Source organism: Phytophthora infestans, genomic scaffold, assembly GCF_000142945.1.
Source record: "Phytophthora infestans T30-4 supercont1.11 genomic scaffold, whole genome shotgun sequence".
Taxonomy (NCBI): domain Eukaryota; phylum Oomycota; class Peronosporomycetes; order Peronosporales; family Peronosporaceae; genus Phytophthora; species Phytophthora infestans.
In genome coordinates, this window is record NW_003303748.1 from 754,718 (window position 1) to 779,297 (window position 24,580).

A 24,580-nucleotide genomic window follows, 5' to 3' on the forward strand; every position below is an offset into this window, starting at 1 on the left:
TAGAGGGCAACAGCCCCGAAGAGAGCTGAGCTCTCTTACGAGAAGAGTGTGTGCAAGCCGGGCTTGCTGGTCGTTCAAGCGAACGTGAAGGGCTTTGCAAAGCCATGGAGAGTCTTGATTTACTCGGGAGCCTCGGGCAACTACGCCCGTCGCTCCACCCTGAAATGGAGTCAGCTGAATGCTGAGGCACTGGAAGTGCCAACGAGAGATACGATCTCTGTCCGTCTCGCGACGGGGACATTGGTAACTGTGTCGAAGGTCTCCGTCGACTTTGGAGTGAAGTTTGAGAACTTCGATAGCGTGGAACGCTGTTTGGTGTTAGACCTGGATGCGAGGTATGACCTCATCCTTGGCATGGCATGGCTGGAACGCCATGAGCCATGGATCGACTGGAAGTCGAAAACGCTGGGTGCGTCGCACCCTGCTCCTAGTGGAGCTTTGGCGAGTCATGAACCCACCTCTGCTAGGAAGCAGAAGCGCTTTTGGCACGAGCACGAGGCCGAGGCGGCCGAAGTGCTGGACATTGGTATGTCCGAAATTGTTAGCAACGAGGTTGCTGTTTGCCCTGAGGGCGTACGTGGTGCGGCACGTTATCCGCTGAGCGGTGCAGGTCAGGTCAATGACCAACGGCTGGGTCCTGGTGAGGACGAGCGCGGAGTGGCGCGTAATCCACTGAGTGGTATGAATCTGGTCGATGACCTACCGCTGCGTGACCCGAGGGTCGCGGTCGACTGCGAGTCGAGGCATCATGGGCGTGGCCCAGGAGATGCAGGTGAAGTGACACCTAGTTCACTGTGTGAAGGTCAAGAGCCTCTTGGCTTTCAGTCGAGTGTCTTGCGAGACACTGTATCCTCTTCGAGGAGTGATGGTGCTGCTGCACCCGGTGGTGGTGACGGAGATGTCGCCACACAGCCCTCATCCGGCCGGGCTCGGTCGCGGAGGGAGAGGAGACGAAGACGCGGGGCGTCTGTGACGTCTTCGACGTCGGACGAGGTGTCCAACGTGACGAGCGGTGATGCTCCACGTGATTGCTGTGAACAGCTGTATACACTCGTGAACGGAGTGACGGGGGAGGTAGAAGGCGACATCAGCCTTGATACTCTGCCCGCTGCAGATGCTCTGTTAGAGCTGGACGTGATGTCCATTTCCGAGTTTGGCGAAGCCTTAAAGGCAGGCGAGCTAGCCGAGGTGGTCTTGCTGGGACCTGGGGAGGAGTTGAACTCCTCATCCGTCGTGGACGACGCGGTCCTAGAGGACACCAAGAAGGCACCGAGCGCAAGAAGTGGATCGGCGATCCTCAAAGATCCTTCGGATCCCTTCTACCCGGTGGTGAAGGAGTATGGAGACGTTGTCTCGAAAGACCCACCGACGGGCCTGCCTCCGGATCGAGGCGTGTGTCATGAGATTGACCTGGTTCCTGGAACCAAATACTGCGTAACAAGGCAATGGCCTTTGCCGAGAGAGCAGTATGACGTCATTGACGCATTCTTCTGTGCCAAGCACGAGGCAGGGATGGTGCGTGAGAGTAAGTCTCCGCACTCGACACCCACGTTCTGTGTCAGAAAGCCGAACGGCAAGTGGCGCATTGTTCATGCTTTTAACAAGCTAAATGCGGCCACTATCCCGGCGCAAACGCCGATTCCTCGCAAGGATGTTCTGCAGAACAACATGGTAGGCTGTACGTTGTACAGCGCGCTCGACTTGGTCGTTTACTACCAATTGCTCATGAGAGCGAGCGACATTCCGCTGACAGCGGTGAGTACTCCGAGCGGTATGCTCTGGGAGTGGATGGTCATGCCCCAGGGGCTTTTGAACGCACCAGCAACGTTCAATCGTCTTGCGACGCAGTTGTTTAGGCCCCACCGGGCGTACGCTCAGACATACTTTGACGATATATTCGTCCATAGTCGTGCCGAGCACGGAAAGTCAGACGTGGATAACCACATTGACCACTTGCGAGCGGTGCTCGAGTGCATGCGCACTAATAAGTTGTATGCCAACTTGGACAAGTGCGTCTTTGGCGCGGAGGAGATACCTTTCCTCGGGTGCTTCATTGGGAAGCGAGGCTTAAGGGCCGATCCTGCCAAAGTCAAGGCCATCGTGGACTGGCCGGTTCCCAAGAACCAAAAATACTTACGCAAGTGGCTAGGCTTAGCCAATTACTTGCACAAGCATAGCGCGAATTACGCGGAGATGACTCGGCCATTATCAGATCTCCTTAAGATGGACGCACCATGGTGCTGGAACGTCGAGCACAATGGCGCCTTTGAGGCTGTAAAGAAGCGCCTCCTCCAGGCTCCGATCCTTGCGCTACCGGACCCGGATAGTCCGTTTAGCGTCGTCTGTGACGCCTCCGATTTTTCAATCGGTTGTGCTTTACTACAAGCAGACGCCGAAGGGCGGGAACGCGTGATCGCGTTTGAGTCTCGCCAGCTCAAAGCTGCAGAGAAGAACTATCCAGTTCATGACAAAGAGCTACTTGCAATGAAGTATGCTCTAGTCAAATTCAGGGTACACCTGCTAGGCTCTAAGCCTTTTGTGATCTTTACTGATCCTGCGTCGTTACGCACTGCGACACAGTCGCCTTATCTCTCTCAGAGAATGGCAAGATGGCTTTCCTTCTTTGCCGAGTATAACTTCGAGGTGAAGTACAAGCCGGGGCGGCTTAATATAATGGCCGATGCGCTCTCGCGCAGGCCGGACTACGAGTTAGCTCATGTCACGACAGTGACGTCGTCAGTGCCTGACTTGATACGCGGAGCGTATGCACAAGACGACATGCGCGTAGCGCTGCTACGGGCTCTTGTGAGCGAAGGGTTTAAAGACTCTGACAAGGAATTGTCTGGGCGCTTACGCGCGAGGCTGCATCGATACTCACTCGATGGCGGCCTGCTGTACTACAGCACCGACTCTGAGGATAACCTTCGTGCAGTCGTTCCTCATGATGAGGATCTAAAGTATCGATTCCTCTATGAGGTTCATGATACGCCCGTGGGCGGGCACTTAGGTCGGGAGAAGACCTATGGCTCGGTGAGCTCGATGTTCTGGTGGCCCAAGATGTATAAGTGGGTCGGCACCTATGTACGCACGTGTGAGACGTGTCAGCGGACAAAGTCCGCGCCGAGCACGGCAGCGCCATTGGCGAGTTTGCCTGTCCCTAAGGGATGTTGGCAGTCCATGAGTATGGACTTTGTGTTTGGCCTTCCCAAGGATAAGGCGGGAAACACGGGTATAGTGGTCTTTGTAGACCGATTGAGCAAGACGGCTCATTTAGCGGCAGTGCCGGACACCATTGATGATGAAGGTACAGCTTTGCTGTTTTTAGACCGAGTCTTTCGCCAGCATGGCTTGCCTGAGGCAATTGTCTCGGATCGAGACCCGCGCTTCACCGCGAAGTTCTGGACGTCCCTCTTCAGAGTGCTCGGCACTCGTTTGAACATGTCCATCCGCAGACCGATGGTCAGACCGAACGCGTGAATCGTGTTGTGGAGGATACCCTCCGAAGCGTATGCACTGAGGCGCCAAAACGCTGGAGCCAGATGCTCCCACTCGTTGAGTTCGCATTAAATAATGCAGTGCACGCCGCGACAGGCTACACTCCGTTCTGTGTGAACGGCTTGGTTAACCCTCGCGTCCCACTGACGCCGCCACGCAGTGGCTCAGGGCTTGATGGGGGAGGGATAGCCGAGCGTCTAGCTGATGTCAGCCCTGTTGCGGTTCGCAAGCAAGTCGATGACTTTGTCTCTTTGAGACTGAGCGTAATGCGTCAAGTACGCGACGCCATGGCTGAAAGCCAAGACACGCAGAAGGAACATGCAGATGTTAAGGGCAGAAGTAATGTTGAGAAGTTTGAGGTCGGTGACCAAGTTTTATTAAACGCTAAAAACCTACCTACTCATGCAGTGTCTGCAGTCTTCAAGACGAAGTTAAGACCTCAGTTCATAGGACCGTTCAAGGTCGTGGCCAGGAAGGGCCTAGCGTATACGCTCAACCTTCCGAAGAAGATGCGCACGCATCCGGTCTTCTATGTTGGCTTGCTTTAGCCATACCAAGACCCTGCTCAGGTGAGCGCGGAGGCGTTGGCACCAACGGTGGCTGGGCCACGGACAGCTGCAGGGAAGCAGGTGGTAGAGCCACGGGAGGCTGAACAACAGCAAGTGGTGGATCCACAGATGACTGTTCAACAGCATGTGGCAGAGCCACAGGTCTCAGATCGAAGTGCTCGAGATGCAGGAGCAAGACAAGCTGAACGTTCAGCCGAGCGACTGGACGCTCAAGATCCGAGACCTGATTGTGAGTCAGCAGTGGTGGCTCTAACCTATCCACAAGGTGGATCATCTCTTCGAGATCGACCGATGGGCGGTGAACGTGAACGTTCGCGTCGTGGACGCCGGCGTCGTATGGACGCAGACGCCGTTCCGGCAAGTGCTGACTCTCCTCGCGAGAGCCCAGCTGAGGCAAGGCCTCCTCCTGCTCTGCTTGATGAGCATGGTGAGCTCCACTTTCACGTGGAACGCCTTGTGGCGTCGCGTAGACGCCAGGGTCGTACCCAGTACTTAGTGAAGTGGAGGGGTTACCCTCACTCACAGAACTCATGGGAGTTTGAGGTTATCCTCCGGCAAGATTGCCCTGGCGTCGTTGACGCTTACGACCGGGCACATCATGGGCCGAAGCGCCACCATGGCGTGCGACAGCGTCGCCAGGCGCTGGGCGCCTCCCACTAGAGTGGGGGGGCGATCAGGTCAGTAGTTGAGCTCAGGCTCTGACCAGTGGCTGCCTCAGCCAGCTCGTACGTATGAGCGGTGCTCGCAGCGGGGGCAGGAGGTGGAGAGACCTCGTAGTGTTAGGGACATGGTCCCGAAAGAAGCAGGTGCTTCGTGTTGTGCTGAACAAGGTTCAGGCACAAGCGTCTCGATAGACGCATAGCTGTTTTGAAACAACTTGCTCGATGAGCATGATCCAAATGTGGATGCGCTGTAACAGCGAAAGTGGTGTCCCGGACGGGGATCGAACCACTGGCCTTTGGCTTGACAGGCCGGAGCTCTACCATTGAGCTATAAGGGCGATGCCCGTACGTCAGTCCGAGAACGGACTACTCATGGTATGAGAGGGCTGCGCCCGGGTGGATTTGAACCACCGACCTGTGGCTTCCAAAGCCAGCGCTCGACCACTGAGCTGGAAGGGCGTTGCCCTTACGCTTGTCCATTCAAGGACAACAGTTCATGGAACGAGAGGGCTGTGCCCTGGTGGGTTCGAACCACCGACATGTGGCTTTCAAAGCCAACGCTCGACCACTGAGCTAAAAGCGGATTGCTCTTACGCTTGTCCAAGCGTGGACAATTGTTCATGGAACGACACGACTGTGCCCTAGTGGGTTCGAACCACCGACCTATCGCTTGTGAAGCGAGTGTTCAACCGCTGAGCTGTTGTCGACGACTCGAATGAGTCAAGAGCATTGCTCGAAACGGTTCGCAGCTCTTGGAGTAGGCGCGGAGCGCGAGCGTAGGTCTGAGACCGCTTGAGAGCAAGATGCGCGCTGCGCTTGGAGCATTGGGCCGTGGGCCGACGACGAGAAGTTGGGCATCAACAATGCGTAGGCGTTTGTGAGCTCACGGAGCTGTACAACGCTGGTGTGAGGTGTAGTAACCTCCGCCGTCTTAACAAGACGTGACCTCGCTGAGGAGAGTTTCGAGAACGGAATGTTCTCATCTTAGTGGGGGAGAGTGTAACGGGGTTACATGGTGTGGAACACAGAGGGGTACGAAGTACGCGGAGAGTTAACAAACTCTCAGTACATAAGTTGGAGAGTTAACAAGGTCTCTCAGTACGTTGGCCGAAAGCGCTTTGCATTTGATTAGGTTTAACTATGCTATATAGTTAAACAGATACATTTACCCCTAGGCGGCTTGGCCGCAATAATAGTAAATAAAGGGCGTCTGGTTTTGAAGCATAAAAGTTAAGGTGTTAACTTTGAGCCCTGGTCTTGAGCTGTAAGTGTCCTTTGGATAAGGAACTTAGTATTGATGACTCTTTGAGTGGAACGTCTTCCTCTGACGCTAAAGCTACGGCAGCCCCGCTGCAGGCGTGGTCTCGAGAGTATTGAGAATTCATGGGAGCCATTTGCTGCTATGTCACGAGATGTGAGAGCTCTAGTGGATAACTATGTTACAACCGCGGAGGATACGCAGTTTGCTGAACATTGGACTCGCCTAAGCTGACCTCAGAGAAGCGGCAGTTAGTGTACGGTCAGGTTCGGATTGTGTACTATTTCCAAGTGTTCGTGGTGTACTGTTTGGATATGATTGCACGATTTCAACAGAGCCAAGTTGCACCAAGTCAAGTTAAAGTTCCGGACATTTCGATTGGTGAATGTTTGATAAGCGAATTTTTTGGGTTATTTCTACAGTGACACTTCGTTTTCAAGAAATTTTGGATTGTGGACGAGGTGACACATTTCCAGGAGAGAGACGTTGGCGAGTGTCGACGAAGCACAGGATTGAGCAAAGGCCACGAGTATGAATGAGGCTTTAAAAGAGGGAGGGGGGGGGCTGTAGTGGGTTTAAAGATTGGATAGTTTCATTTGGCTCGTGCAGTGGGCGACAAGGCAATCTCCAAATCGACAGTGGCAGGGTTGCCACTGCCAACCTTCGAGTGAATGGCTGGTTGAGAGACATGCTGGCCCGAGCTGCTAGATAGCGCATTAGAATAGAGAGAGAGTAACAATTTGCGTTTTGCTTAATTCACGAGGCAAAGATGTGAAGGGAGTGCCAGCTCCCCATTTTGGTCCTCATTTGGCGAGACCCACTACACGTATTATTCACGGACTACCCAAAACGGGTTGCTATGTCCAGCATCCCGACTCGGTTGGCTTTCACACGCCTGATAAACCGCACAGCGGCCCCGACTGAGATCGCCAAGCAATACCTACATACTGTATACGGTAATTTTACTTCGATTCTATTAAGCCCTTGTAGTTTTTAGCATAAATGGCAATACCTGTGTGAATTTCGCCTGACTTTCAGCCAACTTGCTGAGAGTATTCTCTCCGCGTTATGTACGAAGCGTTTGCTCACTCTCCGGGCACCCCTTACTCCTGTGTTTTCCCCACCTTGTAGTCTCGATTCACACGGCGTTTGCGAGTTGTCGCAGCCTGACCCCCCCCCCCTGCATTCAGCGTGTAGACATTTCCACAGCGCTTAGCCTCCATGACCGTTGCGAAGCCATAGCGAAAGACACACTTGTCCTTGCTGGGCTGCGCGACGACGCCCATCTCCACCAGCTTGGACACCTAGATGCGGTTTCCATCAGCCTCAGGGATGTACTGGACTTCCGACAATGTGACGACCGTTTCGTCCATCAATTACGACCCTACAGTGTCCGCTGCAGATGCAGTGATCTTCATGGTATCTGCAATCGTGATGTGGTTTGGTCTCTACGGAATTCTCGTTGAGACGAATCTGTCCCGGACGCTTGTCATGTGCAAACCTGTACCTGGGTTCACGTTCCACTCCGTTTTGGTCATCACACTTGCAGCCGGGAGCGCGACGTCAGACGCTTGAGACTGCGTCTCTTGACCATGTCACTTGGCGAGCTTCTTCTTTCGACACTCTAATTCCTTGTGTTCTTGTTTCTTGCAGTAGAAACACCTATCATTAATGGAAGTTTTTTTTGTTAAACCCATTCACTTCGAATCGAGCACCCTCGCTTGAGCCAATAACAATTTATCCCAGCTTCAGCACCAGAGTGGGCTTGGATCGCATAAGCGAAACTCGCGTTTGGCATGTTCTTGAGGACAGCCACATGCATGTGGCACGCGTCAGCCAAACTTGTGTGTAGCAGCACTAGCTGCCGAGCCTCCTTCAGAAGCTCACCTATTGACTCCATTTGGAGTGCCAGCTCCTTAAACACGTCCATATGGAGAGCCACCTTTGTCCCGGGCTCCATCTCGAAGCCATGAATTTTCTTGGAGACGAGGGGCTGATTCCAAAGCGTCTTCCAATTGAAGTGCCCCTCGAGCTGGGTCCACTCCTCAGCGAAGGTCAGAGCTCCACAGATGTAGACTTGGTAAGTGTGCCTGACGTCGCTATCGATCACATGAAGGGCCGTCAAATCGTTGATCTTCTATTTAACTATGGTGCGATCACTCACTTGGTCAAACGCTGGCTTTGAAATCTGCGGGAGTAGACTCCTTTTGGGCTAGCTTCATCCGCGCATTAATCTCCCAATGAAAGTAGTTGTCTTTCACGAGCTTGTCGATGATGTCGGCATTGATGGTGCTCTAAATCAACTGAGCGTTTGCGAGCACAGCTTGTAGTCGATATGAGCATATAAATGCAATTTTGAAAGTGAGGTTGATGCAAAGTAGCTTTTTACCCCCAACATCATTGTTTGTACTATCCATTAGTACCAGCGTTCATTTTTCAAGCTGAGTGTTGTTGAAGCCTAGGTATGTACAGTACTGTACTTTATCTTAGAAGAAGAAGAGATTCATGTTTTATGATGGCAAACATATTTTCTAGTCCCATTTCTAATAATTGTAATAAGCAATCCTTCGTTCAAACTCTCACTAAAATTAGACAGCGTGGAATATTATCTCAGTGTCCGCATTAGCCCTAGTATTGAATGCAGTAAGGAAATCAACTGTCGATATCCGGATATCGTGCAGAGGGAATAGACAATACGGTACGCTTTCAAAGTGTGTGTAGCCAGTAAAGAGACCAGATAGATTTGGGCGCTGATGCTGGTCGCGGAGACCGCGAAGGCATACGCGAACGCCTCCCAGACGACTCAACTCGCATTTCCGTCTCGCAAAAGACGTAAAAAGGATGATTTGCTGCTATCAACGCTGACATCGATACGTGTATTAGCAAGACTTATCATTTGGCTATTTCTTTGTCAATTTAAGTAGACAGCCTGCCCTGTTTAGGCTAGTTCTTCATTTTGTTACATGTAGAATATGAACATGCTAAATGCTGGTCTTATCGCTGTGTCCGTCTATGGTATCAGAGTCTGTAAAGGCGGCATGCAACCTACTGTTGATCGTGCAGAAGGAGGTACTTTGCATCGTAATTCGAGAGCTCCAGTTTGTGTTGTGTTTGCTTACGAGCTGATGATAATAAACTGGAGAGATTACGGGGCAATAGTCTGTAATCGGATGTTTCCTCATTGTACCGATTCTGTGCGCAGGCACAATCAACACAACTTGTGCATCCTTTAGCCTACCGGTATTTATCCTACCAATCGTGCTAACCGACATTTGCCGCACTTCGTAATCCACCAAGCACGAAACGACCAAGTTATTCGGGTCAGCGATTCGACTCTCAGTTTCCAAATTCCAACCGCAACCGCTGATCGGTTATCGAGTCCCCGCAAGTTACCCCTTTCCTGTGCCGTACGATGAATGTTTGTGCTCTCAATCCACCAAACATGTCCACCCTCAGCGACACCGTGATCGGCACTGTCATGCAGCGCTCTGCATGGAAAACCCGGGGCAAATCAACTCCTCCCGTTGGAGATACCAAACGCAACATTGTTGGCAGCGCACATGCCTTTCAGCAGCAGTCGAAACCTTAAACGTCCCGAGCACTCGCTAATCATGCCACGCACCAACACTCTTTTCTGACCGCACAGAGCGTCAGCAAAATTCCAGCCAAGATGGCCACAGAGACACTGCTCTCATCACCCGTGACCGACCTTCTCGGACAGACGGATCTATCGTCGGGTCCGAGACGAGCTTCGTGTCTTTCGTCCGATCTTAAGACTGTCAGGAACATTATGGCGAGCATCCAAGATGCCGACCACCACATCACTGCTGAGTTGCAGCAAGCCATCGTGGCGGAAGCCTTGAAGAAGAAGATTCGCCACCGACAGCGTTGCCGCATCAACCAGGCGCGCTACCGACAGAGACAGATGCACCAGGAGAATCAAGTCGAGGGTCGCATCGCTAAACTGAGATCGGAGATTAAGGAACTCGAATCAAAGTTCAACAACATTATTCGCCCTCCACCGACACCAACGAGCTGGGCATTGGCATCCGAGTACTTTCGGTAGCTCAATTGCTATCTTACGTCACCCAGAACTATACACAAGATTGCACGCCAGTTTCTCCGCGAGACCATGGCATCCGACATCATGGACGGTTTACTATTTGGAGTTAGCGCCCAACTGGAGAACTGAAGGCTACTCGCACTTTACTTTACCGACGTTCACGTGGACCTGAAGGGCCTGAAGACACCAACGCCAGACACATTGATCGCTGTCATTGTCACCAGCCTGACCATCACAGAGAAGACACTAAGCCTCGTGTTCCCACACCTAAACAGCGATGGCGTCGGTGGCTCCGAAGGCGGAGTTTGGACTCCTCTTGCGGTCCGACTATTGAATCAAAAGATCGTTATGCATGGGTCGGTGCTCTTTCGCTGGGACAGCACAACAGGGAAAGTATCAAGTATTCACTCGCAGGCGGACATGATAAGTCCGATGCTGGAGCTGTTAGGTAGCTTAGAAGACGTGTTTTGTGTCTTCTGCAAGACACGAGCTACACCCGATTGCAAATTCACAACAATATACTAATGTTTACTTTCAGTAAGCGAAAAACAAATGCTTACTTTCAGTAAGCGAAAAACAACGGGTACCCATTAGCATGAACTGTATACGTAACCGAACGGTTAAACTTACTTTCTGTTATATTCTATCATTGTGGTAGTGTGTCCTAGGAGATATTACTGCATAACTAGTGTGTATCGACGGCAAGTGCATCTTCTGGTGTTGTCTAGGCGAGATCTTCCATTCGTTTTGTTGCTTGACATGTTACGAGCCTTGGTCCAGGAGCGATAATATGTCCTACTACAAATGAGAATTTGGCCTCTATGGACCGATTCTGTCGAGAACAAGTCCACAAAATGCTTTTGTGGCTATCGATCACCTACATAGGTCCCAATGATTTTCTTGCTTCATTTGTATAAATATCCATGTAAAAGCTGTCTGTTTACCAAACTATTAATATTCGCAGTCTGAAGCACTGTAACTATGCTGCTTCGGTAACCAGCACATTTACTTGTGGAACCAGATGTTTAGGATAAAACGTCCTAGATTAGTCACAACAATAAACTATTAAAACATGTAGATGTACCCACACAAGTTCAACGCTTATGCAATCAACCTGCTGTCCTCAAGAACATGTGTATGATTTGTTCCAACACTTAAAACTTTAGTTCCACGCGTGATCTAAGAAGTATTTTACAGCATACCAATAGACCAAGCCGCGTTTAGGTTTGACTGCCCTTATTTATATCTGGTAGACTACAGTACGTAGTACTACTACATGTATAGTGCATGTATCTCTCTTTCACGCTTACGGATTTTAGCCACACTTCGTAATCCACCACAGATGGTTTGGTCAAATCAACCGGCAAGTCGACTCTCAGTTCCCAATTTCCCACGGCGATCGATGATCGGTTCCCGAGGTCCTGTAGCCACCCCTCCGCTGTGCCGTACGATGAGTTCTTGTACTCTTAATCCACCAAACATGTCCACCCTCAGCGACACCGTGATCGGCACTGTCATGCAGCGCCCTGCATGGAAAACCCGGGGCAAACCAGCTCCTCCCGTTGGAGATACCAAAAGCATCAGCGTTCGCAGCTCTCAGGCCTTTCAGCAGCAGTCGAAACCTCAAACGTCCCGAGCACTCGCTAATCATGCCACGCACCAACATACCGCACAGAGCGTCAGCAAAATTCCAGCCAAGATGGCCACAGAGCCACTGCTCTCATCACCCGTGACCGACCTTCTCGGACAGACAGATCTATCGTCAGGTCAGAGACGAGCTTCGTGTCTTGCGTCCGATGTCAGGACTGTTGAGAACATTATGTCGAGCATCCAAGGTGCCGACCACCACATCACTGCTGAGTTGCAGCAAGCCATCGTGGCGGAAGCCTTGAAGAAGAAGATTCGCCACCGACAGCGGTGCCGTATCAACCAGGCGCGTTACCGACAGAGACAGATGCACCAGGAGAATCAAGTCGAGGGTCGCATCGCCAAACTGAGATCAGAGATTAAGGAGCTCGAAACGAAGTTCAACAACATTATTCGCCCTACACCAACACCAACGAGTTGGGCTCTGGCATCCGAGTACTTTCGGCAGCTCAATTGCTATCTTACGTCACCCAGAACGATGCACCAGATAGCACGCCTGTTTCTCCGCGAGATCATGGCATCCGACGTCATAGATTGTTTACTATTTGGTGTTAACGCGCAGTTGGAGAATTGGAGGCTTTTCGCACTCTACTTTACCGACGCTCGCGTAGACCTGAAGGGCCTGAAGACACCAACGCCCGACACATTGATCGCTGGCACTGTCACCAGCCTGACCATCACAGAGAAGACGCTAAGCCCCGTGTTCCCACATCTCAACAGCGATGGCGTCGGTGGCTGTGAAGGCGGGGTTTGGTCTCCTCTTGCGGTCCGACTATTGAATCAAAAGATCGTTATGCATGGGTCGGTACTCTTTCGCTGGGACAACACGACAGGGAAAGTATCAGGCATGCACTCGCAGGCGGACATGATAAGTCCGATGCTGGAGCTGTTAGGTAGTTTAAAAGACGTGTTTTGTGTCTTTTACAAGGCGCGAGTTACACCCGATCGCAGATTCACAACAGTACTGTGTAATTTGTAATTGTATGTATAAAAATAGTAATGACCTTAATTGCTCATTGCCATCTACTACTGTAGTAATATTTTGCCAATTGGGTCTGCCGGCTCACGTGTGCATGCCCCTCCCCCCTACACACATTAGACGAATACCTTTGAAAACGGGATTTTGTGAATGTACATGAGATTAGCATATTTAGCGGGGTATTCAATTTAAGTAGTAGTATGATAGGCAAGGTGCATTATTTTCCGCACGGAGGTAGTACTACGGATTGTGCAAATATGTTATTTTAAGAGCCTCTAACAAATCGACAGTCGGGTGTGACTCGTGCCTTGTAGAAGGCACAAGACACGTCCTCTAAGCTACCTAGCAGGTTCAGCAGTGGTGTCACTAAGTCTGCCTGCGCGTAAGTGCTCGTCACTTTATCCGAGGCACTATCCCAGCCAAACATTACCGACCCTTGCATGACGATCTTCTTATTCACCATTATAGCACCACACCCCACCTTTAGCCCCACCGACACCATCGCTGTTAAGATGAGGGAATGCGCGGCGAAGCGTGTTGTCTGTGATGGTTACAGAGGTGATTCAGAAGTTAGAGTCTTTAAACCTTTGAGTTCCACACGAACATCGTCAAAGTAGTAGGCGAAGAATCGCCAGCTGTCCAGTTGCGCTTCCGGACCATACGTTGCACCATCAATGACATCAGCGGCCATCGTATCGATGAGAAACTTGGATGCCATCTTGTACAGCGTCCCAGGTGACGACACATAACAATTTAACAAGCGAAAGTACTCGGACGCCAGCGCCCAATTCGTTGGAGTTGATGGAGGGAGAACAGTGTCGGTGCTCTTCCTTTCTAGGTCTTTAATCTCCGCTTTTAGTTTATTGATCTGATCTTCAATTCCAGTTTCGACTTGCATCTGCCTCTGTCGGTAGCGTGCCTGGTTGATACGACAGCGCTCTCGGTGACGGATCTTCTTCTTCAAGGCTTCAGTCACGATCGCCCGCTGTAACTCCGGTGTGATATGGTGGTCGGCCCCTTGAATACTTTCAATAATGCTCTGTACAGTCTTTAGATCGGACGAAAGACATGCAATTCGTCTTCGCCCCGAAGTTAAATCTGTTTGCCCGATAAGCTGGGCGACTGATGACGAGAGCACAGTTTTCTTGGACGTCGCAACTGACACCTTAGCGGGACTCTCATGGGCGCCCTTGACTTGTTTTTTGTATGGCTCGATGCGGTGCGTCTGACGTCCGGACTGCTGTTGACAGGAGTTTGCAACGTTGGCACTGTTCCCAATGCGATTAAACGTTCTGTCACGGTCGAGCGCTGCATGACAGCTCCAATCACGGCGTCGCTTAGTGCCGAGCTATTAGGCGGAAGAAGAGCGTACGAATTCATACTGCACACACAGGATGTCGGCGATTGGTGAGGCGCTTACCATTCTGCGATAGTCGAAGCAAATTGAAAACTGGTAGTCGAAGAAGCCAGGTGCCTGAGTTACCAGCTGTAATTAACGGGTTACGAAGTATTGGAAGAGTAGGTAAACGGGATCTATCACGTGGATAGGGTGGATCCCTTTATCGTGCATAGGCTGTGTTGTCGATATGTACAAAATAAGTCACGTCGTTTAGGCTACCCATGTTGAGTACATAGGGTACATACGTATCCGTAGCGCCCGCGAGACATCGCCAATGCATTCACAGTTGTAAAGAAAGTCATTCGTCCTTTACGCGATCGCTTTTGAACAATGAATAAAGCGGAATTTTGGCGATTATCGAAGTTTAATGAAGTGACTAATCTGGGTCAGCTGTCCTAAATCAGGAGTGGTCATAATGATAATGATTTTCAGGCAAAAGTGCAACAGTCCTAAGCAAACCTCGTTCATGTATTACGACCTGTCCAGATTTGCTGTGACTAAACATGAATGCTAGGCTTCATGGCGTCTTAGCAAGTTAAAAAGAGTATAGGAATGCAGGCATATGCTTATTAATAATAACTATTCGTATTAAATGGTGTCTTTACTCTACACGTATGAATAACAGGACAGTACCGGTAGTGTAGGAATACACCCTGGGCATGATGTGGAAAGCCCTATCGTAACAGTTTAGCAAAAACGAATCTGTAGCCAATTGCACGAGTAAGGAAAACCAGCCACTGGGTGTAGAGACTCTGCAGCAAGGATTGGTTACAAGTGTAACTTTTCAAGCTAAATGAAAATTCACTTCGAAGTACTAGAAATGCAAATTTGGGGTGGACCTTAATATTACAGAAATCTGCCTAAATAAGGAACGGGGTTTCAATTAATAACCGCGCAATTTTTATAGTCAGGAAAGATTTAGGGAGATGGGATAGTGATGGGCAAGGTACTGACAAAACAATCCTTTGATTTCAATTTAAAAATGTCGCGCAGTAGGTGTTCCTCCTTCGCTTCAAGCCCTACGAGCCGAACTTCATTCCTACATTTACATTCAAGCTCACTAGCCGACTGCGTCCACTAAGTCCGTGTTGAGAAGCTACTCCCGAACACCACCGCCAAGATCCAGACGCTGGATCAGGGAATCATCAATAGCATGAAGCACTACATCTTATCGCAAAAAATGATGTTCGAATTGGATCGCCTAGGCGAAGGTCTCGGCAATCAGTACAACGTCGACCAGCTAACTGCACTGCTCTGGTGCGAGGCTGCATGGTCTAAAGTGAGCGCTTCCATGATTCAGCACTGCTGGAATCACTCTGGTCTCATTCAAAAGTCGAATCTTCATTTATCCTAACTTAATTCAATACATGCACATGATCCGAAATCATAGTCTGTTTCTAGCTAGGGAATTGTCAGCTTATGCAATCTCTTTCTTAATTTATATCAGGCGTTCCTTATTCAGGCAGATTTCTGTAGCAACTATTTTATAACGACATACGTTACGAGCGGTACTACTTGGTATGCCACTTCCAAACTGCTTCGTTGTTCTTCTAAAGCTAACATCTCGTGAAGTTGCCGTCTGGTGTCACTCGTGCCTTGTAAAATGCGTTCGACACGTCCTCTAAGCTACCTAACAGCTTTAGCATCGGCGTTATCATGTCCGCCCGCGACTGAATACTCGTTGCTTTCCCGGTTAAGCTATCCCAATGAAAAATGACGGAGCCACTCATTACGAGCCTCTTACCCAGCAGTTTCGAAGCAAGGGGTGACCACGCGCCACCTTTAGTGCCACCGACACCATCTATGTTTAGGTGAGGGAATACGAGGCGGAGCGTGTTGGATGTGATGGTCATGCTGGTGGTTGTACCAGCAATCAATGTATCGGGCGTTGGCGTCTTCATGCCCTTTACCTCCACGTGGACATCTTCAAAGTACGTGGCGGACAATCTCCAGTTCTTGAGCCACTCGTCAGCTTCAAATGACGAGCTGTCCTCGACATCCGGCGCCATGAACTCATGGATGAACTTGAATGCCGACTTGTACAGCTTTTCAGGAGAGGACACGTAGTAATTGAGCTGACGGAAATAGTCGGATGCCAGAGCCCAACTTGTCGGCGCTGTTGGCTGTCGAGTTTCATTGTAGGTCTTGTTGTCGAGCTGTTTTATTTCCGACTTGAGTTTGTGGATCGCATCTTCAATATCCGTTTCGACTTGCAGTTGTCTCTGTCGGTATCGTGCCTGGTTGATACGACAGCGCTCTCGATGGCGGATCTTCTTTTTCAAAGCATCCGCGACGATGGCGTGTTGCAACTCCGGAGTGAGAAAACTGTTGGCTCCTTTAATGTTTTCGCTGATGCTGTTCACGGTCTTCAGATCGGATAAAAGGCAAGAAATTCGCTTTCTTCTTGACGATGAACCACTCTGCCCGATCAGCTCTGCAATGGAGGGTGACAGAACGGCACCCATGGACGCATCGGTGGTCTTCATACGGTTTTCGACAGTGTACTTCTGGTAAGGTTGTTGACAGTGTGCGTGACGGGATGTGTGGCGTCTGGAGCGTTGATGGTACGAGTTTGCAGCGATGAGGCTGTTGCCTCTGACGTCGTCAACGCTAGTAGACGGATTGTCTCGGGTCTGCCAAGCGGAGCGCTGCATGATAGTGCCGACCACGGCGTCGCTCAGGGCCGAGCTGTTGCGTGTGCCGAAAGCGGAATAATTCATATTGTATCACAAGGCTTAATCCGTCAGTGGAGCTTGTTAAACGGTCAGCGAAGTCCGTGGGAGATTGAAAAATGAGTTCAGTGTTACTCAGTGAAGTACTATCGATTTGTTCGAAACAGACAGCGGAATCGTGCTTGAAGCTCTAAACATTTGTATTGACATGCGAGTCTGTACAGCAAAGATGATTGGGGATTACGAACCGAAGTAAACATGTACTGTATATTACGTTCAAAGCGACACAGTGCACACAGCCTCAAACTCACTAACGAATAAGTCATTTTATCGCTAGAAACTCCTTAAGAACCGGTCAAGACCCCCCCCCCTTGTGTATCGTAGCTTTGGTATAATGGATCTTTCGAGTTAGACGCCAGGTCTTCGAGAGGTTCACGCAAAACATGTTGTCATCACGCGACCACTTGCTCAAATCAAAGACGCTTTATCGCTGGAATGTTTGCCACAGTGACTAATCTTTGACGAGGTGCATTATCCAAAACAATTTATTTATAACATATTAGTAGTAACCGGATAATACGGTCCTTATACTAGTGTTTAAATATAGCTACATGCAGAGTACTGGGACAACGGCAAATCCTCGCCTTGCTTTTCATACCGGTCCAATTTGAAAGCTGCTTTTAAATACGAGTTGACAACCAAAAGTCGAGAGCCTCGTTATTGTTAGTTGAATGACACGTATCTATGCATTCATGTACTGTACCCACGGGACCACATAATCGTATTGCGTTCCTTTTGCCTCTACACTTTGAAATTGTAGTATTTTATACAGGCGCACCACTTCGCGATTGTACTATTTTTAATAATGACATTCGGTGAGTTTATTAATGTAAACGAGCACAGCATCTGGATATGATCGACGATCGGTTTTGCTAAGCAGCACTGGTACGGCGAAGACATATAGCCATCACAATTTGTAATTCTAATTTACTAGCATAGAAACGTAGCAGCTTACCGTGATTTACGGAGAGCAGCGGCGTACCGAAGATAAAATCTACGCATAATTCGGTACAGCGATTGTACAGTAGCTCTCTTATTTTGTGATGGGGTCACACAGCACCTTGCGCTAGAGGAAGTTATCTTCCGAGAGTATACAAACTCTCAGTTCACAGGTCCCCTCTTTATTTAAAAGAGAGCGAAGTGACCTAAATAAGGTAGATTGTAAACTGAGTATATTTATAGGGAGATAAAGCTTGGGTTTAATACAAACTATAAGTCACCTAATGTCGTTAGCCAATGGTTGGCTTTGAACGACCTTGGTACTTTGTACCAAGTATCCCGAAGTATGACGTGTCACACTATTGAAGTGTGAAGTGTCACACTTCATGTAACCTGGGTACACTTTGGGCTACGTACCCCGTTACATCCTCCTCCACTTAGGTTCGGTTTACCGACCAATCAGAATGAAGAGGTATTCGTCACAAACTCTCATTATCAAAGTCGAAAACTATTGACTTGGCCGCGCGAGCGCGGCGGAGGCTAACTTCACAGTTAGAGCCTCGAGCAGATGTCTGTGCGCTCTTCTTCTAGGTCTCCACTTCGACCGTTACCATGCCTTGTGGCACAGCAAAGAGCGGTGCTCAGACACGCTCCAAGGCTGCTGCCGGTAAGGCGCAATCCAAGAGCACTAAGCCTCACGGCAAAGGCTCGGCACTCAAGGAGGCTACTCAGGTGCTCTCCGAGGCGATCGGTTCCTCGGGCGACGCGGCTGTGGGCAAGCGGGCAAGCAAGCGCCGCAGCCCGTCGCCCTCAGCCTCTCCAGACAACCGCCCGAACCCTCGGTTCGTAGAGCGTGAGATCAACTCTGCCAGTGAGGACGAAGCCGAGTCCGAGAGCACGCACGATGCTCCTGCGGGCTCTGCGGGAGGGCACAGCCCAGTGCCCAGTGAGCACAAGGATGCCAGCGTGCAGTCGCTCGCTAGTGATCAAGGTGATCACAGTCCCAGGACGTCTGTGCGCTCTGAGAGTCCGACCGTCAAGGCTAAGGGCACTCCCAAAGCCGGTGGCGATGAGGAAGAAAATCCTCGCAAACGTATCTCGCTTGCCGAGGGTCTTGCGCGTGCTAAGGCCTCTGAAGCCGAAGGCGTCAAGCCCTCAAAGAAGCGTACAGCCTCTAAGTCTCCACTCCGCGAGAAAAAGGAGACTCGACACTCCTATCAGAGTATTTTCGACTCCTCGGATGAAGAGGAGGAGAAGGAGGAAGAAGAAGAGGAGGAGGGTGCTATCTCTGAGCCCCGGGAGGTCACGAATGACCTTGACCAGTAGCAGGAGGATTTCCAAGCTGCCCAGCGTGTGCGTGGGGGTTCGGCGGTGGCACCCGTCAGCCAGGGAGCTGCCATCAACATAAGAGGGTATTGGCCTCCCGAGGAGAGCTCTGGGGCCGACCTCTTATTAGAGCTTCTCGTCGCTCCTCGCGGCCTTGTGGGCGCCCACACTTCTAGGGGCATTTATGAACGGGCTCTTGTTCAGAAGGAACAGTTGTTCGTTGACAACTTGGAGGCCGCTCGGTGTGTGCTTCTCGCGCCACACCGCATCCCCCTTAAGTACTTCACGACTTGTCGCAAGAAGCCCGAGACCCGGGTTGGTCTCTATCCGCTTTGGGGATCCCCTGAGCTATGCCCGAGAGCTGTCCCACTTGAGGACATGCTCTGGGCATGGGTGGAGCCTCTTAAGTACTCACCCACGGAGTTACGGGAACCCCATGAAGATCAGCTGCTGTTTCGCATCCTGGACCAGCGTGATTTTCGTGTTCGGTTTGCCCACTTGATCAGCAAGCGCATGCTGCCAAGGCACCTCCTGAAGCGCGCGGCTTCCAGCGCTCACGATGAGCGCGGGTACGGAATTTATTCATCGTCCGTACCCCGTTCGGGCAAGAAGCCCCGGACTACTTATGAAGCTGACGCCGCTTCTGTTCCCAGATTGCGACAGCCTTCGTGCAGTCAATCAGGAGCCGTGAAATCGGCTCCCAAGAGTTCTTGGAGTGGGCATAACGTCTCCACTTCACGAGGAGCTGTCGCTTACAGCGACGTCGTTGCTCCTGGAGGATCCGCTACACGTGGAAGTGGACTTCTCCATTCCGGTCAATCAGGGGCGGAGGTGCCCTCGTACGAGTACGAGTACTCGGCACCTCCTGAAAGCCACTCTCGTCCAAGTGCTTCGACTGCGATTCCGACACAGGGCCCTGAGGTTGACCGCCTCCGTCAACGTGTCCTCGTGCTTGAGATTGCACTTGGCCTTGGGACTAGCGGTGATGCTGCCGCCCAGGCCGGGAATCAGGGCGAGCTCGCTCGTCTTCCGGGCCGCCTGGAACTGTTGGAGCGAGGGGTCGCGAGCCTGCACCTGCGGGTGGATCGCCGGGCCTCTTCGTCCGAGCTGACAGTAGGTTCCTCGTGTCTAGCAACACTAAGTCCCCCACCTTATATATACTTAAGTTTCCTCTTCCATGTTTGTCGGAGTACTCCTTTTGTTTATTTTGGGCCGCTGCCATGGCACCGCGGACCCTGCTGACAACGCTCAGCTTGGTATCCATAAAGGATCCCACTTGTTTCCGCCGAGAAAACGGTCTCACATCCGAAACCTGGGCGGAAATGGCTTTCCGAGCCTCTCCCCCACTTAGAATAGAGGAGTCAGTGTCTCCTTGAAGAGTGAGAGGCACTCTGGGGTGACGGAAGCCGTTCAAGTAGAACAGTGTGAGCTCCGTGGACGCGTGCACCGCGTTGTTGAGCGTAAACTGAACACTGGAAGCTGCGCCGACCACGTACATGGTGCTGTCGCGCACACACTGCGCAAAGTGTCCTCGAGCACTCAATTGACGCGCTCTGTCTGGCCGTCCGTCTGTGGATGGTCCGCAGTGGACATCTGCGGACGGGTTTCCAGTAAAGGAAACAGCGTTTTCCAAAACGCAGCCGTGAACCGCGGGTCTCGGTCCCAGCCAATCGTCTCCGGGAGACCGTGATAGCGGAACACGCCATCGACGAACAACCTTGCGGTTTTGTCGCTCGTAACAGTGACGAGAACCAGAGCAAAATGTACCATCTTGCTCAGCCGACACACGAGCACCAAAATTCCGGTGTTGCCGTGTCCGTCGGCGGGAAGCCCAAAGATGAAGTCAAGACTCATCGACTTCCAACAGTCAGCCGGTACGGGCAGGCTCTGTAGTGGAGCCGAAGAGTGCCCTGCGGGCTCGACCCGCTGACATGTTTCACATGTCTTAACGTACCGGGCGACCCACTTGTACATGTGGGTCCACCCGAAGGCGACATAAAGGTCTTCTCGCGGTTCAAGTGGCCGCTGGAGGGCGCGTCGTGCGCCTCCGCGAGGATATCGAGCTTCAGATCCTCGTCGTTGGGTACGACCACCCGTGGAGGTTCACTGGGCTCCACCCGGTAATAGAGGAGGCCATCCTTCAACTCGTATCAGTGAAGCCGTGAGCACTGTCGCGACGAGAGCTAGTCGGACTTCGCGCTCGTTCCTACCATAAGGAACTTGACGATAGGCGCGACAGCCTCATCGTCCCGATACGCCATGCGTATCCGATCATATAGATCCGTTGTCACCCGCGTGATGTGGGCCGACTCATTGTCAGTCGCCGTCCTCAAGGATGCGTGGTCTGTGTAGATCACGAAGGGCTTCGAGCCCAGAAGGTGAACACGAAACTTCACAAGGGCATATTTCATTGCCAGGAGCTCCTTGCCGTGGACAGGGTAGCTCCGCTCGGCTGCTTTGAGCTGCCTGGACTGGAACGAGATGATTCGTTCATATCCAGCCGTGTCGGCCTGCAGCAATGCACATCCGATGGCGGAATCGGAGGCATCGCAGACGACGCTAAACGGCTTCGTCTCGTCCGGCAGGGCCAGGACAGGGGCCTCTTGGAGACTGGCCTTGATGATGTCAAAAGCATCCGGGTGCCCATGCTTCCAGCGCCAGTCGACGTCCTTCTGAAGGAGGCTCGACAAGGGCTTAGCGAAGCCCGCGTACCCTGCGCTGTACTTGTGAAGGTAGTTGGCCAAGCCCAACCACATTTGAAGATCCTTTTGGGATCGGAGCGTCGGCCATGCTGCTATGGCCTTGACCTTGTCTGGGTCAGCCCGAACGCCCACGTTGCTTACGAAGCAACCGAGAACTTATTATCTCTGATGACGCGAAAACACACTTGTCGATGTTGGCGTAGAGCTTGTTCGCTCACATCACGTCCAACACTCGACGGAGGTGCCCCAGATGCACCTCCATGGCCGTCTTGCCCTCTCGGTACGGCTATGGACGAATATATTGTCGACGTACGTCCGTACGAAGGTACGCAAAGGGCGGAACAGTTGCGCCACCAGGCGATTGAACGTCGCCGGGGCGTTAGACAAGCCCTGTGGCATCACGAACCACTCCCAAAGCATGCCGCTTGGGGTGCTCACCGCGGTGAGCGGGATGTCACTCTCCCGCATCAGGATCTGGTAGTATCCCTCCTAAAAATCCAGCGCACTGTACAGTACGCTCCCGGCCATGTTGTTTAACAGCACATCCTTCCGTGGGATTGGTGTTTGGGCCGGCACCGTTGCGTTGCTCAGCTTGTTATTAGCGTGAACCAGACGCCACTTTTCGCTCGGCTTTCGAACGCAGAAAGTCGGCGTCGAGTGCGGAGATTTCGGCTCCCGCACCATGCCTGCTTTCGCTTTCGCGGCGAAGAAGGCATCAATGACCTCGCACTGTTCGCGCGGGAGAGGCCATTGCCTCGTGACACAATACTTTGTGCCGGGCACGAGATCAATCTCGTGCCGTACGCCTCGATCCGGTGGGAGTTGGGTCGGTGGGTGTTTGCTCACCACGTCCGCATACTCCTTCACCAAAGGATACACCGGATCCTTGGGGTTCTTAAGAATCTCAGAGCCCAAGCGCGCCTGAAGCTGCGTGTTCAGGTCTTCCAAGACGTTCTCGTTCAAAACAGAGGAGGCGTTCAGCTCCTCCCGAGTGGTCTCAGGTCTCATGAGTACCATCTCAGCAATCTCTCCAACCTTGAGGTTGGTCAGGAAAGCCTCAGCCGTCATTTCCTCGAGGTGCAGTATCTCTGCAACCTCTGGCAACGGCTCCAAGTGGACACCAGATGCCTTGACGGGTAAACCGGTCTCGCCATCGAAGATGTGATAACACTCTTCCACCGGCCTTGTCGGAGGAGCCCGGGCCCTGGACACCGAGTCGCTTGAAGCGACGTCGATCGGAACGCAGTTCGGATCCGACTTGAGGCGGCGGTGCGTCGTTGACGACGGCGACTGTGACGGGGAGCTTTGCTGCCCACGTCTAGGGATGTCGTTGCTACGACATCCGAGGCACTCGTGGCCTCGTGAGGTTCTGTGGTACCCCCACAGGAAGCGTGTTCGATGCCTTCCTCTTCAGCTAAGGTCTGGGCGACCGCGTGTGGCACTGTGTTACCCACACTGGAAGCGTATCCGACGTCTTCCTCTTCAGTTAAGGTCTGGGCGACCGTGAGTGGAACTCTGTTACCCACTCTGAACACGCTGTTCAGTGTTCGTGACAGCTGCAGCTGTCTGCGGAACTAAGTTATCCGCCTGTGCACCTAAGTTACCCACTTGGCCAGCGCCGCTTCTGGGCGCTGCCACCATTAAAACATCCTCGGAGTCGTCATATACGTCGACGACCCCCAAGCATCTGCCGAATGCTTTGGTACCCTGGCAGCCCTTGCGGGCGCCCCGGGTCCTGACAGAGGTGGGAACATGACTCACCAATGCTCTGTCGGACTGCGCAGGGCGGCTGACACCGATTGCCTTGCCTCGCCAGTCGATCCAGGGCTCGTGCTTGTCAAGCCAGGGCATGCCCAGGATCATATCATATGGATCCATATCGAGAACAGTGAGCTGTTCGAGGCTGTCAACGTCTTCAAACTTGACGGCCAGATCCACTTGGACGTAGGGAACAGTGACGACCTTCCCGTCGGCCAGTCGCACTGACACCGTCCCGTTGCTCTTGCTTTCTCTCAAAGCATCGGACAACTTGTTGCTGTTGCGAGCAACCGTCTGGCGGCGTGCAAAATTCTTCGACGCCCCAGAGTCGATCAAGATTCTATAGGGATGATCGAACCCCCGTACACATCCGTGTACTACAAGCAACCCGCCGCTGCTCTTCGCCGATTCGAGAGTGCGAAGACTTTCAGGGGCTATGTTCCCGTGGTACGCGCCACTCGCGCACCCATCACGAAGACTTAGATCTTCCCCAGTAGGGCGCCCCGCCCCTACTGGTTTCCGGCATTCCCCTGTCCCCGGGGTCCTGGCTTCTGCCAGCAACCCTTGAGGACGGGCTTGGGAAAAGACCGTCTACGGAGTCTTTCCGCGGGACAGTCGCGCTTGAAGTGGCCCTTCTTCCCACAGCCGAAGCAGCGGACGTCACGCTGTTCGGCGGACCCGAGTCCATGGAAACAGGTCCGTTGGGATCGTTCGACCAGGAGTTGACATGGAATTCCCAGGCCACGCTGCGGCCGGCGTACGCGCCTGGCGATGGTTGACCTCTTCTTGGAGAGCCACTTGAATCGCCTCTTCAAGGGTGTTTGACTGCACCCGGAACAGCTGAGTGCGTGCGGGGTCCACTCGAAGGCCGTCCATGAACACAGCCATCTTGATGTGTTCGTTGAGTGGGTTTCCCACTAGGGACGCCGTGAGCTCCCGTATCTCTTGCACGTACTCGTGCAGTTCACGCCTCCCTTGTTTGCACGAGAAGAAGCGCGAACGCTGGCGGTACTCGTAATTCGCCGGGAGGAACGCGGCTCAGGGCTGTTCA

General features: G+C 52.0%; 1 protein-coding gene across 1 annotated transcript; it reads right to left on the reverse strand.

Annotated features, from left to right (window-relative positions):
- Window positions 1-12,938: 12,938 nt before the first annotated feature.
- On the reverse strand, window positions 12,939-14,540 carry PITG_07440 (uncharacterized protein; the record flags this gene model as incomplete). Its single annotated transcript, XM_002904420.1, has 4 exons — window positions 12,939-13,214; window positions 13,278-14,021; window positions 14,094-14,159; window positions 14,532-14,540. 4 exons carry the CDS (start codon window positions 14,538-14,540, stop codon window positions 12,939-12,941), a joined length of 1,095 nt encoding a protein of 364 aa, XP_002904466.1.
- Between the last annotated feature and the right edge of the window lie 10,040 nt (window positions 14,541-24,580).